The sequence below is a fragment of the Chionomys nivalis genome, chromosome 3 (assembly GCF_950005125.1).
Source record: "Chionomys nivalis chromosome 3, mChiNiv1.1, whole genome shotgun sequence".
Lineage (NCBI taxonomy): Eukaryota > Metazoa > Chordata > Mammalia > Rodentia > Cricetidae > Chionomys > Chionomys nivalis.
In genome coordinates this window covers 76,293,076-76,307,758 of record NC_080088.1, presented here as the reverse complement: position 1 = coordinate 76,307,758, position 14,683 = coordinate 76,293,076, and the positions used below count along the sequence as shown (strand labels likewise).

At 53.7% G+C, this 14,683-nt stretch overlaps 2 protein-coding genes across 6 annotated transcripts; one reads left to right on the top strand and one right to left on the bottom strand.

Annotated features, from left to right (window-relative positions):
* The first annotated feature begins 83 nt into the window (after positions 1 to 83).
* Positions 84 to 9,609, top strand: P2rx6 (purinergic receptor P2X 6). Of its 4 annotated transcripts, XM_057764376.1 has the most exons (12): positions 84 to 426; positions 1,094 to 1,244; positions 3,324 to 3,395; positions 5,636 to 5,711; positions 5,900 to 5,993; positions 6,066 to 6,146; positions 6,225 to 6,366; positions 6,453 to 6,562; positions 7,950 to 8,043; positions 8,130 to 8,195; positions 8,350 to 8,427; positions 8,539 to 9,609. In XM_057764376.1, exons 1-12 carry the CDS (start codon positions 365 to 367, stop codon positions 8,572 to 8,574), a joined length of 1,062 nt encoding a protein of 353 aa, XP_057620359.1. In that variant the 5' UTR covers positions 84 to 364; the 3' UTR covers positions 8,575 to 9,609. The 4 variants fall into 4 exon arrangements, with proteins under 4 accessions (XP_057620359.1, XP_057620358.1, XP_057620357.1 ...); XM_057764375.1 differs by having other exon boundaries at positions 8,350 to 9,609; XM_057764374.1 differs by having other exon boundaries at positions 84 to 504; positions 8,350 to 9,609.
* An 882-nt stretch (positions 9,610 to 10,491) lies between these two features.
* Slc7a4 (solute carrier family 7 member 4) lies at positions 10,492 to 14,306 on the bottom strand. Of its 2 annotated transcripts, XM_057764865.1 has the most exons (5): positions 14,203 to 14,306; positions 12,487 to 13,509; positions 11,487 to 12,127; positions 11,089 to 11,197; positions 10,492 to 10,986 (listed from the first exon to the last, which is right to left on the bottom strand). In XM_057764865.1, exons 2-5 carry the CDS (start codon positions 13,466 to 13,468, stop codon positions 10,811 to 10,813), a joined length of 1,908 nt encoding a protein of 635 aa, XP_057620848.1. In that variant the 5' UTR covers positions 13,469 to 13,509; positions 14,203 to 14,306; the 3' UTR covers positions 10,492 to 10,810. The 2 variants fall into 2 exon arrangements, with proteins under 2 accessions (XP_057620848.1, XP_057620847.1); XM_057764864.1 differs by lacking the exon at positions 14,203 to 14,306 and having other exon boundaries at positions 12,487 to 13,636.
* Positions 14,307 to 14,683: the final 377 nt, after the last annotated feature.

The following is a 14,683-nucleotide window of genomic DNA, read 5'->3' as shown; positions in this document are numbered from 1 at the left end:
CCAGCAGACGTCTCAAACCAACTTGATCCGTTGCACTTTGGAATATGCAAGTTTGAGCTCAGAGCCCCTCCTCTGGGCTTCTGTTACCCCACCTTGGTCACTGCCCACCCTGTAAAGAGGCGTGGATGGGCAGGGACAAGACTACTCCTTTCTGTCTGTATAGGGTCCAACCCAGGGACTCCGGCCGCGATGGGAGGCCTAGATCACCTGGGGTTTGGGACTGAGCCAGGAGTCAGATCCGGCCGAGTGGAGATGTCCCTTTAACATTGGCCTGGATCCCATGCATGGCTGTTCTGCTCCCAGTTCAGCTGCAGCTGAAGCTGCCTGCTGACTCATGCACTAGGCGCCAGCAGGGACTGGGAACATGGCTTCTGCAGCCGTGGCAGCACTCGTGGGCTGGGGGCTTCTGGATTACAAGACAGAGAAGTACGTGCTGACAAGAAACTGCCGGGTGGGCGTCTCTCAGAGGCTGCTGCAGCTGGGAGTGGTGGTCTACGTGATAGGGTAAGAGAGCAGCCCCTGGCCAGGCTAGCCGCAGAGACTGCTGCTGGCCTTGCTGGCTGACAGCTAGGAACTGGCTTTGATAAGTCCAGCTGGTGGCAGAGTGGGCATAGGGGTGATGAGAGGTGGTCAGTAGGAGGGATTTTAGTCCATTCAGAAGACAGCAGAAGCCATGGGCCTACATATGGGGCATTGGTTCCAGCTTTATCTTGGTCTCTGGGCACAACTGCAGGACTCCTGCCCTGAGACGCTGGGGGAGGGGGACAGGAGGCAGTAATTCTTGGCGTCTGTGAGCAATGGAGTCCTCAGGCTCCCCGAGAGACTGCTAGCTGGATGTCTGAAATGTCTTGAAGCAGGGAGCTGGTTTTGCTGAGTGTGTGGGAGGCGCTGACATGTGAAAAGTGGCCATGCTGACAGCTCCATCTGAGGGCTCCACCAGCTCTGGGTCTAGAGCAAGAGGTGCATTTGGACGGAAGGGCGAGGCCCCCCATGCTGGTCTAGGAGCCTCTGGGGGTCACCAAGACAGCCCAGTGTTATAGACCTAGCCACTCCTAATCCCATCACATGACACTGTCCATCACCTTCTCCCCAGGTGGGCCCTCTTGGCCAAAAAAGGCTACCAGGAATTGGACTTGGACCCCCGGATTTCTGTCATCACTAAACTCAAAGGGGTTTCCGTGGCCCAGATTAAGGAACTAGAGAACCGACTGTGGGATGTGGCTGACTTCGTGAAGCCATCACAGGTAGGTCCAGAGTCCTTCAGCCACAGACAGCGGCCTCACAGCTGCTGTGCATGAGATACATGGGATGCCCGTGGTGCCAGCGGGTGGCTGAAGGGCTTGGGAAAGGGAAGGGCCTCTCAGGAGAGTGCTGAGTCAATCTGAGCAAATGGCTTTCCGGAATGCGGAGCTTCCCTGTAGAACTTTCTTTTAAAGGAAGGTTAGAGACAGAGTGGTAGAGAACTTGCCTGGTGGACATAACTTCCTGGGTTCAGTCCCTAGTACCATAAAGAAAAAAAAAAACCTCACCACCCACACAAAGATACACCTGAAAACGATTGAAGTATCTTGGGCGCAAGATTTTTGCTTGGAGGTGAAAGGTAGGGGCACGGGAGTTCAGGGTTTGAACTTTCTGGAGATCCCTTAGGGATCTTGGGCCAGGTTTATTTTTTCCATTGATGAAAGAATTAAAAGGCAAGGGGCTGGAGTGGTGGCTCAGCTCTCAAGAGCGCTGACTGCTCTCACAGAGGTATGGGTTCTTTTTGTTCCCAGGACTCACATGGGGCTCACAACTTTCTGTTGCCCCAGTTCCAGAGGAGTTCCAGTGCCCTCTTCTGGTCTCTGAGGGCATCAGGCACACACCCAGCACTCATTCTTTCAGACACATCTTAATGTGTGTCTTATAATTAAATAACACTACTCAACAAAAGGCTTAAGGGCAGGAAATAAGTTACAGTCAAATAAATCTTATTAAAAGTGAACGTGCCCCCCCCAGGCTTCCCAGGAGAGGGAAGGGATCCAGAAACCAAAGTCCATTCTCCCTTGGAGGGCTGCTGGCCTTCAGTGTTTGTGGTGGTGTAGGATGGGTGCCTGTTCCTGAAGTCAGGATGATCAGTTTACAGGAGGAATGTTGGCGATTACAATAAAGCAGTCCCACACTAGCTCAGAATGGAGTATAATAAAGGGTTCTTTATTTGGGGGGTAGACTTACAGATCAACAGTCCTCTGCATGAGCAGGGAATAGGAACCAAATCCAGGAGCCAAGAGAGAGAGTGCACATTTCTATATCTGTTTTTATAGTGCACAAGGCCACGCCCAAAGTGGTCCAGCATCTCAAAGGCCATTGGCTGAAGGACTTCCCCCAACAGAGGAAGCTAATAGGTCCATAGATTCATACAAGCTGAGATGTGTTCAGGACCAGCCTTAAACATACCGGACTGATCTAGACCACTCATCCAGAAGGGGATCCTTCTGGCAGAAAAGAAATAAGCTTGCCAGGCCTTTGCCTTGGATAGGTGCAGGGAGGAAGAAGCTGGGTGTTTGCCATCTTGTGGGTGATGCATGGCTTTTCCTGTCTTTGCCGGTCAGGGTGTAATCTGCCCCCCCCCCCATCTTCCCTTCTCCCTCCACCTTGGCTCTGACTGTCAGCTGCTGTACGACATCTCCAGAGGAGACATAAACAAATGTCTGTATGCCTCGCCTAGCGCACCACCACGGGGCAGGTTCATTCCAAATTAGTTCTGTGAACCAATGAGTGATTGTGGTCACCTATAGGCGCCTTAAGTGAGGGGTATTACGGAGCTTGGGTGACGCAAAGGTAGCTACACAGCCTTGACCATTTTTTGGCTGTAGGTGGCGCTAGCTTCCTGCACAAGCACTCCCCTGCTGAACTGTTGCTCTGTGATCAGCTGTCCCTGTCTACCCCACTTTGGATCTTCAATGCCTAGGTTCAGGAGGTTCTTGGAAAAAATTTGGATGAGTGCATGAGAGTTTGAAATGAAGCTCAGAAGGAAGGTATGGATAGAGGCATGGTGCTTCCTTGGGCTCAGGAAAGGCCATAAACCCAGCCAGGTTTGCCTGCCTTGCTGGTCATTACTGCAGCACAGAGCTGGTAACTAGATGGGGCCAAGAAATAGTTCCGTGGAATCCAGGCTACCAGGCTGAGCTATACCTCAGCGGGAGAGCACTGGCCCAGCAGGCCTGAGATACTGGGTTCCATTCCCAGTGCCGAGAGCAACAAAAAGCAAACAAAACAGGCTGTCAACTTCTGGCCCCTCGACTGGTGGAGTTCAACTCAAGCCAACCTCCAGTCTTGCCTTCTAGGGAGAGAATGTGTTCTTCCTGGTGACCAATTTCCTCGTGACACCAGCTCAAGTCCAGGGCAGATGCCCAGAGGTGAGTCTATCCAGAGCCTCTAATGCACCCCTGCTTCTCTTCTCCTCCACACAAGGCTCAAGGCGCAGTTTGAGCCTAGTTTATGCCAGGCAACAGGCTAAATCTTTCTAGAAATCATTTCACCAAGTCTTTACATCTATTGTCTACCAGAAGTACTATAACTCCCATCAGGTGATTGGGGTACACAAGTTTCAGTCGCTTGCTCAAAGACACCCCAAGTGTGGGTTACAGCAGCAGACCTCTCTTTCCTATGCTGGTCCTGCCTCTGGGTTACAGCCAGGCACACACTCAGATGGGCACTAACAGCAGGAGGCAAGCTGGGAGAGCATGTCGGCTTTTAGTAACGTATCCTGAGTCAGCTTTCGTCTGGGGAATGAGCTAGCACACTTCTGCTTTTGCTTTCAGCTAATTTGTGATCTCTGGGTGTTTTTCGGCCCACGTGTGTTCATGTTTGAGCCTTCTGCCTCATTCTTATCTGTTTCTCACGTAGAAACGCAGGCACCCCCACCCCCCATCTCATCTTTTCCATTTGGAAATATTCCAGACAATCTTTCAAAGGACACACTAGCTCTCACCAACTGTGACTTTTGTGTGAAAGTCATGACCCAGTCCATTCAAGCCCACATTCAAGCCCAACCTTTGCTCATTGGACTCCAGGCTCTGGTATCTGGTCACATTATAGTTTCAGGGGATGTCCCACACCCACAGTTGAGCCCTATCCACAAAGGAGATGATGCATGTATGTTCCTCGGGGAGCCCAGACAATACCCCACCTCCCAATGTGTAGAGGATGTTGACTCCAGGTTTAACATGTAGCTCCAAAACTTCACTAAACCTCCACATCCACTTTTTAGAAAGCACACGGTTTTTCCTTCTTCCTTGTCTGAGGCTTCTGGCTCTTCCAGTGAACCTCCCATGACTGGGAAGTAGCTCACCAGGTCTCATGACCCGTTCCCCGAGTATAACCAGAGTTCGTGCCAGCTGTTCTTGGAAGATTAGTGACCTGTCCCTCCAAGAATGTGCTCAATAGAGTGTCATATCCCTCTGCAAACCTTTCTTGAGCATCCCTGCCCCCCATCTAGGTCAGGTCCTGAGCTCAGCTGGCAGAATTCCAGTTCCCTGTACCTCAAGTTGCAGCTCTGGCCCAGCCAAGGCAGCCGGTTCTACAGTGCCCATGAGGCAGAGGCTGCAGTGGGGAGACTTAGGGAAATGTATGGACTAAATCTTAAAGGAGATGGTGACCTGGGTCACTATGGCTGCAACAGGATGCAGGGCAGAGGCCCAGGCTGTGTGTGGGGGTGAGATATCTCCAGAGATACCTGCTGCTCAGTGTGGCTGGAGCACAGACTAGGGCTGGGTCATGAAAAGCACAACCCAAGATCTCCTGGACCCTCTGAGTCCTACTAAGAAGCTGGACTTCATGTGTGAGCAGAAGGTAGCCAGAATGGGGCATGGAAAAGACCCCCAATCTCTCATTCCTTAGGCGCTGAGTATAGGTGCACACATCTCACCATGGAGTCTGGTTGGAGGACCTGGAGACACAGTGAGACACAGGTTGGGACAGCAAGACAGAGAAAGTGGCACTACTATGACACCTGCTACCAGTCACAGTCCCATCCTTCACAAAAGTCCTAAGTCTCCTGGGTTTTCAGTCCCTCGACCATTCTTGCTTCCATGGTGCTGTGGTCCTCCTAGCGTTCCTCATGAGCTGACTCTTCACAGGAGTTCTGAAGCTCAAGGCTGCCTTCCTATCTCAGGTTGGGGAACCTCCGGAAGCTACCTTTACCTCATAGTGCTCCCCATGACTCTCTGGGTTTATGGAGACACAATGTCCGTGTTTGGCAGAAAAGACTGGCCTTAGTGGGTGTGTGGGACTTTCCTCCCTGCACAGCCCCCTATGACCGTAGGCCCTGCTCTTCGATAGCTACACTACCTTATATTGAGCATCACTAGCCTGTCATTCTATGGTTCTTCAGCACCACCTCTGCTCTGTTATCCCAGCTGTGCAGAAGAGCTGGGCCTCCGTGAACTCTCAGGGACAGAGTTGTCGGGAGAGCGGAGTCTCCTCTGTTCTTGGAATACAGCCCTATACACCGTCCCACAGAAGCCTGTTGGTTTCTCCCTCCAGCTTACAGCTTGTCACTTCCCTGTGCTCCCTGACCCAGGATATCCTGGGAGGAATCCCAGGGGTCTTGCCTTCTAGTCTGTGCTGTTGGTGACTAGAGTCTCTCTTACCTCAGCACCCTTCCGTTCCTCTGGCCAATTGCTGGGATGACACCGACTGCCCTGAAGGGGAGACAGGAACGCACAGTCATGGTAACTGTGGGCTTGGTCCTCTGGCACCTCTACTAGAACCAGGGGAGGGGAGGGAATGCTGTGTGGTCCCCACAGGCCCTGTTGTGCTTGTCTGTGCACCCTCTCATCCTGCCAACAAGCCCATGCCCCACACCCTCCTTAGAACCCACGGAGACTTGAGGCCTTGGAGCTCACTTTGTGTTTTCAAGGCATAAAAACAGGTCAGTGTGTGGTGTTCAACGGAACCCACAGGACCTGTGAGATCTGGAGCTGGTGCCCGGTGGAGAGTGGTGCTGTGCCCAGGTAAGTCTCCTTTTCTCCCAGGGGAGGGCACCAGGATAAGCAAACTGATGCCAGTATATCATCTCTCTTTAGGAAGCCCCTCCTAGTTCAGGCCAAGAACTTCACACTTTTCATAAAAAATACTATCACCTTCAGCAAGTTCAACTTCTCCAAGTAAGCATGGGCAGGTCTTGGTTGAGCCCAGATCCTCCATGCCTCTTGGGTCATCTGATCCCTATCTGTCCTTTCTAGAACCAATGCCTTAGATACCTGGGACAGCACCTATTTCAAGCATTGTCGCTACGATCCGCACTCGAGCCCGTACTGTCCAGTTTTCCGCATTGGGGACCTTGTGGCCATGGCTGGAGGGGACTTTGAGGACCTGGCATTGCTGGTGAGTCATCTGGGGCAGAGTTCCTGCAGCTCAGGGTTAGGGTCTCATGCCTATCTACCAGGGGAACAGAAATGTGTTGTGTGCAGGGTGGAGCTGTGGCCATCAGAATCCACTGGGACTGCAACCTGGACACCAGGGGCTCTGACTGCCGTCCCCAGTACTCCTTCCAGCTGCAGGAGAAGGGCTACAACTTCAGGTATGGCCCTTGCTGCCATAGTCCTTGTTTGCTGTTCCTGGCCTAGTACCCTCTCCACCTATCTCCCTGCGACCACAGATCAGAGCACGCCCAACTCAGACCGCAGGATCTCTACTGTGTGTGCAAGGGTCCCACGGGTGTGCCCAGGCCCCAGTTCCTTTCCATCTCCCCTCACTCACCTGTCAGAACAGGCTTCCCACTGCAGATCTTGGCACAGCCTCTCGCAGATGGCCCTGCTTCTCCAGAGCATAGATACCTTTCATCTTTAATTTCCCTATAGGACTTTACCTAAAAGCTTCTCAAAAAATATCAGTGGAAAGATTCAGACTAGTAGCACATATATTTATATACTTCTGACCTGGGTTTTGATGGAGTTGCTTTTTCCTTCCCTGGCAGCACTAGACTTTGGACCCAGGCCCTCAGGACTGTTTGAGAGTAAATGTCAGATACTAGATCCTCAACCTTTCCCAACACTGTCAAGGGATGTTTCCACATGACCACTGTCCCATTGTCACAGAAACTCTGGACATTGGCTAGCTGGTCACAGTGCATGATTGTAATCCTAGTCCCAGCCCTTGGGCAGCAGAGAAAGGAGGATTAGGGGTCAGAGTTGTACTTGGCTTTATAGCAAGTCTGGGGCAACCTGGCAAATGGAGGAGGGACAAAAGGAAGAAGAGGAGAGTGGAAAAAGAGGAAGGAAGCTAGGAAAAGGTGCTGGTAGATTAAATCTAAAATTTTATATTCCCACCACTGTGTTAGCAATGTTCCCAAATCTGTATTTTCCCATCCTAGAGGCACTAAGAGAACTTAAATTGCAGGTATTGTCATGTTTTCAGTTTCCCAGCTAGAATCTTGGGCTCCTCCTCCATGTAATATCATTTTAGCACATACTGGAACAGGTGGGCACACGTGGCCATAAGGCCCAAGTCCAGTGCCCCTTGATATAACTCATTGTGCTTGGCTCTCCAGCTCTTACAACCTTATAGGGTGACTTCTGTGCCCGTGGACCCTTGCTGGCATCTTTCTCTCTGCGCAGAGTCCCTTCCCGAGCCCTGCCACAGCACCTGCATTCACTTTCATCCCCAGTTCTGTGCTGAAAGGAATTGCAGCCTAGGGGTTCTGACAGCCCTCACCTCCACCCCACCTTCCTTCTCCCGTACCTGCTGCCAGCATCTATTCCGGCATCCTTCATGCCCCTCCTTGACCCTCAGTAGGCAGCAATCTTCCTCCATTCAGGCCCTGATCAGGTTCTGGGTTGCTTTCCCCTGTCCTTAACACCTACACGGGGCCTAAGATTTAGGACTTAGGATTGGGCTGGTAAAGTCCATGGATAATCCAGCCTGAAATGCAGCATGCAAACCAATGGAGCCTTCTCTGCTATCCCCAGGACAGCCAATCACTGGTGGGAAGCCTCAGGTGTGGAGGCCCGGAGCCTGCTCAAGCTCTATGGGATCCGCTTTGATATTCTTGTCACTGGGAAGGTAAAGTTTAGACCAGGGGAAGGGGCTGTGGAAGCTTCGGGGACAGCCCCAGCCCCAGCCCCAGAGACTCAGCCCAGGTCTCTCAGGCAGGGAAGTTTGCACTCATTCCAATGGCCATCACAGTGGGCACTGGAGCAGCTTGGCTGGGCATGGTAAGTCTGAATCTAAGGTTGATTTGGGCCGCAGTCACTGCCAGCCAGGGCCTGCTGGTACCCACTGAACCTGCATATTTTGTCCTGGGTGAGGGGTTGGCTTGACGGGGATGAGTTGAGGAATCTGGAACATGATAGGTCCTGCCTCTTCCAGGTCACCTTCCTCTGTGACCTGCTGCTACTGTACGTGGATAGAGAAGCCCGTTTCTACTGGAGGACCAAGTATGAAGAAGTGAGCTGTGGGCCTGCTTGTGTCCCAGAGCGGAAGCCACTTTTCCTCAATACTGGGTTCTGCCACACTTTGGACCATGTTAGCTTGATCCCTAATCTGTTGTCTTTGTAGGCAAAAGCTCCAAAGGCAACTATCAACACCGCATAGACTGAGCTGGGATTCACATCCGCTCTGCTGCTCAAGTGTCTCGATAGGGTTTGCACCTGCCCCATGTCTGTTGCTGCTGGGATCCAGGCATCCGTGTACCAGGGGCCTCGTCTGGGTGACTGTCATCCATGGGCCTATCCATTTCTGAGGCTTATAGCCACTCCCTGCAGGTTAAAGTTTAGGGGTTGGGAAGGATGAGGGTTCTGGCTTGAGAAAATCAAGGACAAATCTCCAGCAAGACTGCAGAGGAGCTTGCGGGGAGTCTACCAGACTCCCCATGCAGACCCCCTCCTAGGTCTAGCCTGAGAGAGGGAGAAGGTAACGTGGCCGAATGATTGATTGCCTGATTCCTTGGGACTCTCTGTCTTCTGGGCAACTCTGCCATCCAGTTCAAGCCCCCTTGACCTGACTAGGTTTCTCAGGGGCCTAGGAAGATGAGAGGCTGCAGATCTAGGCCTTCCTGCCATCAAGATGTTCCTGACAACCTTGATGCACGCTGAAGCACCTGCCTGCCAGAGGTCCTACCTCTGGCCCTGGTCAGAGTGCCAGAGTTTCAAGGTATGATCTCCATGAAGGCCTCCGTGTTTCCTCAGGAATAGCTGGTTCTGGATCTGTATGCACACAGGGCTTCAATTCCTCCCCAGCTATAGACCTTCCCCATGCCCCAGGGCCTATAGAAAGGACGACAGGCACAAGGGCTGCAGCCCTTTCTTGGTCCAAGTGTGGGGCATAATTTATGGAGTGTGCGCCCGTGGAAGGAAAGAGGCAGCTGTGTTGTGGATGCACCGTGACCAAGGAAGTCCCGGAGCTGAGGCCAAAGCTGCACCAGCGTCCAGGATCACCTGGCTTCCGGATCCTCCAAAAGGATGTCACTCAGCCCTCAGGGCTCTGGCCTCCAAAGTACAGAATGGGAAGGCCTGGTTACTGCAGGTGGGTTGTGTGGACTCAGCAGTCCTAGGGGATCCCAAGAACCCTGGTATCACTGCTGAAGTAAAGCTTGCCAAAGCAAGCAGCTTCCCGTGTAGTCCTTAAAGAGAGGAGTGGGAAAAGGGAGATGTCCATCTAAGTGCCCATCACGGGAACCCCAGTGTGAGGTACAGAGGAGACCTGAACCTCTCTGAACTGTGGCCCCACAGCTGTCTAGGCTGAAGGCAGTGGTGCAGGTCCAATTACCTGTGCATCTATGAACATGCAGGTGTACCGCTCAGGTGCTACTCCAAGCATGCCTCTCGTGAACACTGTTGCCCTGGAGATGAATAAGTAATAGAGACCCCAAAGGCTTCATCTGAAAACTCTCCCAGTATATACAGAGACAGTAAAAGAGTGAGCTGTGGCCTGGAGCCTGGGTTTGGAAACAGTGGTCAATGCAGTCTGTACATAGTGTGCACAGGGCAGCTGTGTGGGTTATGCAGGAATGTGCTGGGGGGAGGGTCTCGTGGACATGCACCTGTGTTTAGTGCATTTCAATGTCCCTAGGCAGTCCTTGGACATGTGCTTGATCCCCAGGAGCCCAGGAAAATTGAGAGACACGGACACTCAATGCGTTCTTGAGTTACCTTCCTTGAGCCCAGGTCGTGATATATATACCCCGCTAGAGGACATGTCAGGGATCTGGGGATATATGTCACTAGTGGAATCCTTGCCTAACAATCTCAAGTGCCACTAACACATACACACGCATGCACACACACACACATACGCATGCACACACACACACAACACCCTTACAGAGGACACGCGAGGAATCTGTCCCTGTCTTGTCACATGTCCCTCTTCATATTATGCATGCAGCTTCTCTCCCCAGAGAGACTTCTGCTAGACTTTCTGTGTCTCTGCTGTAGACTGGGGACAATTGTTTGGTTCTTCAGGCAAGTAAGAACTCAGTGCCACAAAGAATGCTACAGTGTACACAATAGCTGGTTGTAACACTAGCTGATTAGTTATTATTGTGGGTCCCAGGGGCTGGAGCCTCATCCTTGCCCACTCTGCCCCACCTGCCCAGGTATCCAGAGTTGATCATAAATAGGAAGGCACTGGGTAGTGAGTCCACAAAAGCACTTGCCAAGACCGATCTCATGAAGACGGAAGGCTCAGCTTCTGGGAACTGACAACACTCCCAGCCCAGTCTGGGCAGGCTTCAAATCCAAGCTTCCTTTGGCAGGCAGCTGCCAGTTCTTCTGGTCTCTGGATGTAGGTTATGTGGGGCCCTTGATGAGCCAGCCTCTCAGACTGGCCACTACTCTGCACAGCCTGACTCCTGCACTGGGGCCTGGCTGGCAGGCTGCACAGCTTGCACGGTTTCCTCCAGGCTGCCACTGGGGAACACCACGTAGTGTGCAGTAGTCAGCTCCAGGGGCTCCCTCTGGTTCTCCTTGCTGTGCCAGATGCCATAGCCAAAATACACGACAAGTCCTGCAGGAGTGGGTGTGAGCCTGAGGGGCAGCTCCCAACCCCATCTGCCCGCTTTGTCCTCCCATTGTCGTAGACCTGAGTCCAAGCCCAGGCCGCACTCACCAACCAGCAGCCAGATGATAAAGCGCAGCCAGGTCAGGTAGCTCAGCTTCAGCATGAGGCAAATGTTGAGAAGGATGCTGAGGGCTGGAGTCAGGGGCACCAAAGGGATCTGAGGGTGCAAGGGTCAGGCTGAGCCTGGCTGAAGGATAGATATGCCAGTCCAGAGCTTGACATGCTGTGGAAGTTCCACAGAACCCTTCTTCATCTCTGGAGATTTGGAGCCATGTGGACCCTCGCCATGCAGAGTGGTAGAGGAAGTGGGAATGGATAAACCTGCCCCCCCAGCCCCATGAGCCCTTGTGCTTTCTCAGGTGGCATGTAAGGCTGGGGCAAAGGGAACAGGTTGGCCTAAGAAGAAAGAGCATTGGTGAGGAACCGGGTAGGGGATGGGGATATACCTGAAAAGTGTCTTGCTTCTTTTGTTGCTGGTGAGCCCCCAGGACCAGGAGGCTGAACAGAAAGACAATACCACTGACAGCCAGCAGCAGGACATAGCCCCACCGTGGGAGGTGCAGCTCTGAGTTCCCGAAGACCAGCACACACGCCAAGGAGATAGCCGAGGCTACCAAGATGCCAAGGGCCCAGGCCACAGCAGTTCCGGAGCTGCATCCATTCAGGAAGCCCAGGAAGGGTTTCAGGGCTGGTCGTAGCTGCCCAGGCTCAGACATAGAGGTCTGTGCAGCACCGACTAGTTGTATGTGGTCGGAGAAGGAGTCATACTTCTTAGCTGTGGGGCCAGGGCTGGCTAGGCATGGGGAGCTGGGTGGAGAAGCTTTCTGGAAACGTAGCACAATGATGCTGGTGGCTACAAAGGTGTAGGCCAGCAGGGTGCCGATGGATAGGAACTGGACCAGTGCCTCAAGGTCCAGCAGCAGTGCCAGGAGAGCCATGAGGACCCCAAACACCAGGATTCCCACTACAGGCACCTGTGTCCGGGGGTGCACACGGGCAAACACCTGGAAGAAGAGCCCGTCGGCGGCCATGGCATAGACAATGCGAGGCAGGGAGAAGAGGTTGCTGAGCAGGACCGTATTCATAGCTGCAGCAGAGCACAGGGAGCAATCAGCATGGCAGAGAAGCCCAGCAGGAGCTGCTGCTGTATTGAGGGTATTAGCTTCTCACCTCCCACCTAGGAAGGGGACACTTCCATTTAGTCCCAGGCCCATTAAAGACCCTTTGGGAGCTGGCAGTCTGCCAGGGGAGAACCTGTGAGCACGTGCTCCAAACTGATGTTCTGTGCACCATTTGTGGGGAGAGGGGCTGCCAACAAGTCCCTGAAAACCAGTGTTTTCGTGAGCTCATTATACAGGTAATAAAACTAGATAGAAGTATTTTGAGAGGCTTTGGGCAAGGCCCACTACCCTGTCCCCTCCCACCCTGCCCAGAAAGGACCCTTACCACAGATGGAGCCAACTGCTACAATGAAGCCAGCCCAGCTGTAGCCCCGCCTGTAGAAAGCGTCAGCAAGTGCTGAGTCCGGGTCCAGACTGTGCCAAGGAACCATGAGGGTCAACACAGTGGAGACCAGAATATAGGCACCAGCTGCCAGGCCAAGGGAGATGGCGATGGCCATGGGCACAGCCCACCGTGGGTTTTTGGCCTCCTCACTGGAGGCAGCAATGACATCAAAGCCGACAAAGGCATAGAAACAGGTGGCGGTACCCGCCAGGATGCCAGAGAAGCCAAAGGGTGCAAAACCACCCTCTTCTGGGCTCCAGTTGTGCGGGCGGGCCAGGACGAAACCCAGGACGATGATGAAAAGGATGACAACCATACTGATGGCTGAGAAGGTGTGGTTAAGCCAGGAAGAGACTCGGGCTCCACAGGAGACAAAGGCAGAAGCCACAAGTAAAATGCCAGCAGCCAGAAAATCTGGATAATGGGCCAGGAAGGGCACCTGCCAGACACCCATGTGAGACTCGGTGAAGTTGCGAATGCTGTGGTTAAAGATGGCATCCAGATAGCCACTCCAGGCTCGGGCCACAGCAGCACCTCCAATGAGGTACTCCAGGAGCACATTCCACCCTATGAGGAAAGCCCATATCTCACCCATGGACACGTAGGTGAACAAGTATGCAGAGCCCGTACGGGGCACACGGGCTCCAAATTCTGCATAGCATAGGGCTGCCAGCAGGGAGGCTACAGCAGCCACCAAAAAGGACACGAGCACAGCGGGGCCAGCCATGTCCTTGGCCACTGTGCCTGTGAGGACATAGAGCCCAGACCCCACCATGCCACCCACACCCAATAGGGTTAAGTCCAGTGTGGATAGGCAACGCCGCAGTGATGTCTCCATGCTAGACTCTTCCAGTGGCTTCTGACGGCTCAGTTTCTGGCAGAAGCGTGCCAGGCAAGCAGCGCTGAGCAGTCCTCGGGCCATGGCAGACGGCTGACGAATCCTGAGCCAGCTTCTGGAAAGTGCTGGGGACAGACAACAGGAATAACCAACCAGACAGCCTCCACTCTTTCACAGACTGTCCATCCAGGTCTCTCCTCTCCCTAGGAACCATGACACCTGCACCAGGGACCTACCTTAGAAGACTTAAATGGGACGGTGTGTTGGGGGGGGGGGCAGGGGGCCGGGGATTGTGGGCAGGAGGGATTGAAAGCATTGAGGTCCTTCCTGCCAGCCTTCAGGGCATTGGATGTAGCAGGGTGGTGCAGACCTGGAGCGGACCTGCGAACCCTGCAGGTGCTTCTGAGGGTGAGTGGGAGGTTGCTTAAGAACATTAGCTAGGATTGGAACAGGCTCCATGAGCAAGAAAGAATGGGAGGCGTCCCTGGATCAGGGCCAGGCTCCCAGGACCCGGAACAGAAGCGCTTCTGCAACCCGGAGCCTGGCCAAAGGGGACACCTGGTCTCAGGGAAAAGCAATCCCCCCCCCCCTTTCTAACAGGTTGGAGGATCAGCTCTCCTGAGGCCAGGAGGCCAGGGCTGCAAGGGCCCTGAGTCCCGGATGTAGAAGCTGTGGGCACCTCCCCTCGCCATATGCGCCCCAGCCCGCGGTTGCTGGGGTTGGCTGCCTCCACCATGCCCCGGGCCCCCAGACATTCAAGCCTTCGCTCGCATTTGCATCCCCACAGCAGCCGTTCCGCTAGACCCGCTGCGACCCACCTGCTGTCGGTGCCGCCGCCACCACAGTGTGCACTGCGTGCACTGCGCCTGCCCCGCTAGTTTACAACGTTTGCGTGCAGGGCACGCCCCTGGCTTCCAGGCACTGGATAAACCCGAGTCTCACAACCCATCATCCCCTGTGGGGTTCTGTACAGGGCCCCCGCGCGTTACATATCAGAATAACCATCTTAGCGAGCAGACCAGAGCTGACCAGTCCTAAGGCTCCACCAGTTCTCCTTGCTCCACCACCTACTGAGCCCTTCCGTGGGTCCAGGTAGAAGGCGGAGCCCACCCTGCAGCGCAGCAGCAAATTCTCAGTCTCTTCCACCCCAACACAATTACTCCAGCCACAATTGGCCACATCATCCAGGTCCCAGCCACGGGGTCACGTGGGGTTTGCAAATGTCCCGCACAGTGAGATGAAGACAGGGGTCTGGCCAAGTGGCCTTGACGTAGACAGCCTTTGGGGCGTGTTCTGTGA

Bases quoted from the DNA above. Each gene is read 5' to 3' on its own strand.
- Slc7a4 (XM_057764865.1), bottom strand. From the start codon at position 13,468: ATGGCCCGAGGACTGCTCAGCGCTGCTTGCCTGGCACGCTTCTGCCAG. The intron at 12,128-12,486 runs GTAAGGGTCCTT...GCTCTGCTGCAG, and splicing joins AGCAGTTGGCTCCATCTGTG to CTATGAATACGGTCCTGCTC. The intron at 11,198-11,486 runs GTATATCCCCAT...TTGCACCCTCAG, and splicing joins AGAAGCAAGACACTTTTCAG to ATCCCTTTGGTGCCCCTGAC.
- P2rx6 (XM_057764374.1), top strand. From the start codon at position 365: ATGGCTTCTGCAGCCGTGGCAGCACTCGTGGGCTGGGGGCTTCTGGAT. The intron at 5,712-5,899 runs GTAACTGTGGGC...TGTGTTTTCAAG, and splicing joins GACAGGAACGCACAGTCATG to GCATAAAAACAGGTCAGTGT. The intron at 6,367-6,452 runs GTGAGTCATCTG...TGTTGTGTGCAG, and splicing joins TTGAGGACCTGGCATTGCTG to GGTGGAGCTGTGGCCATCAG.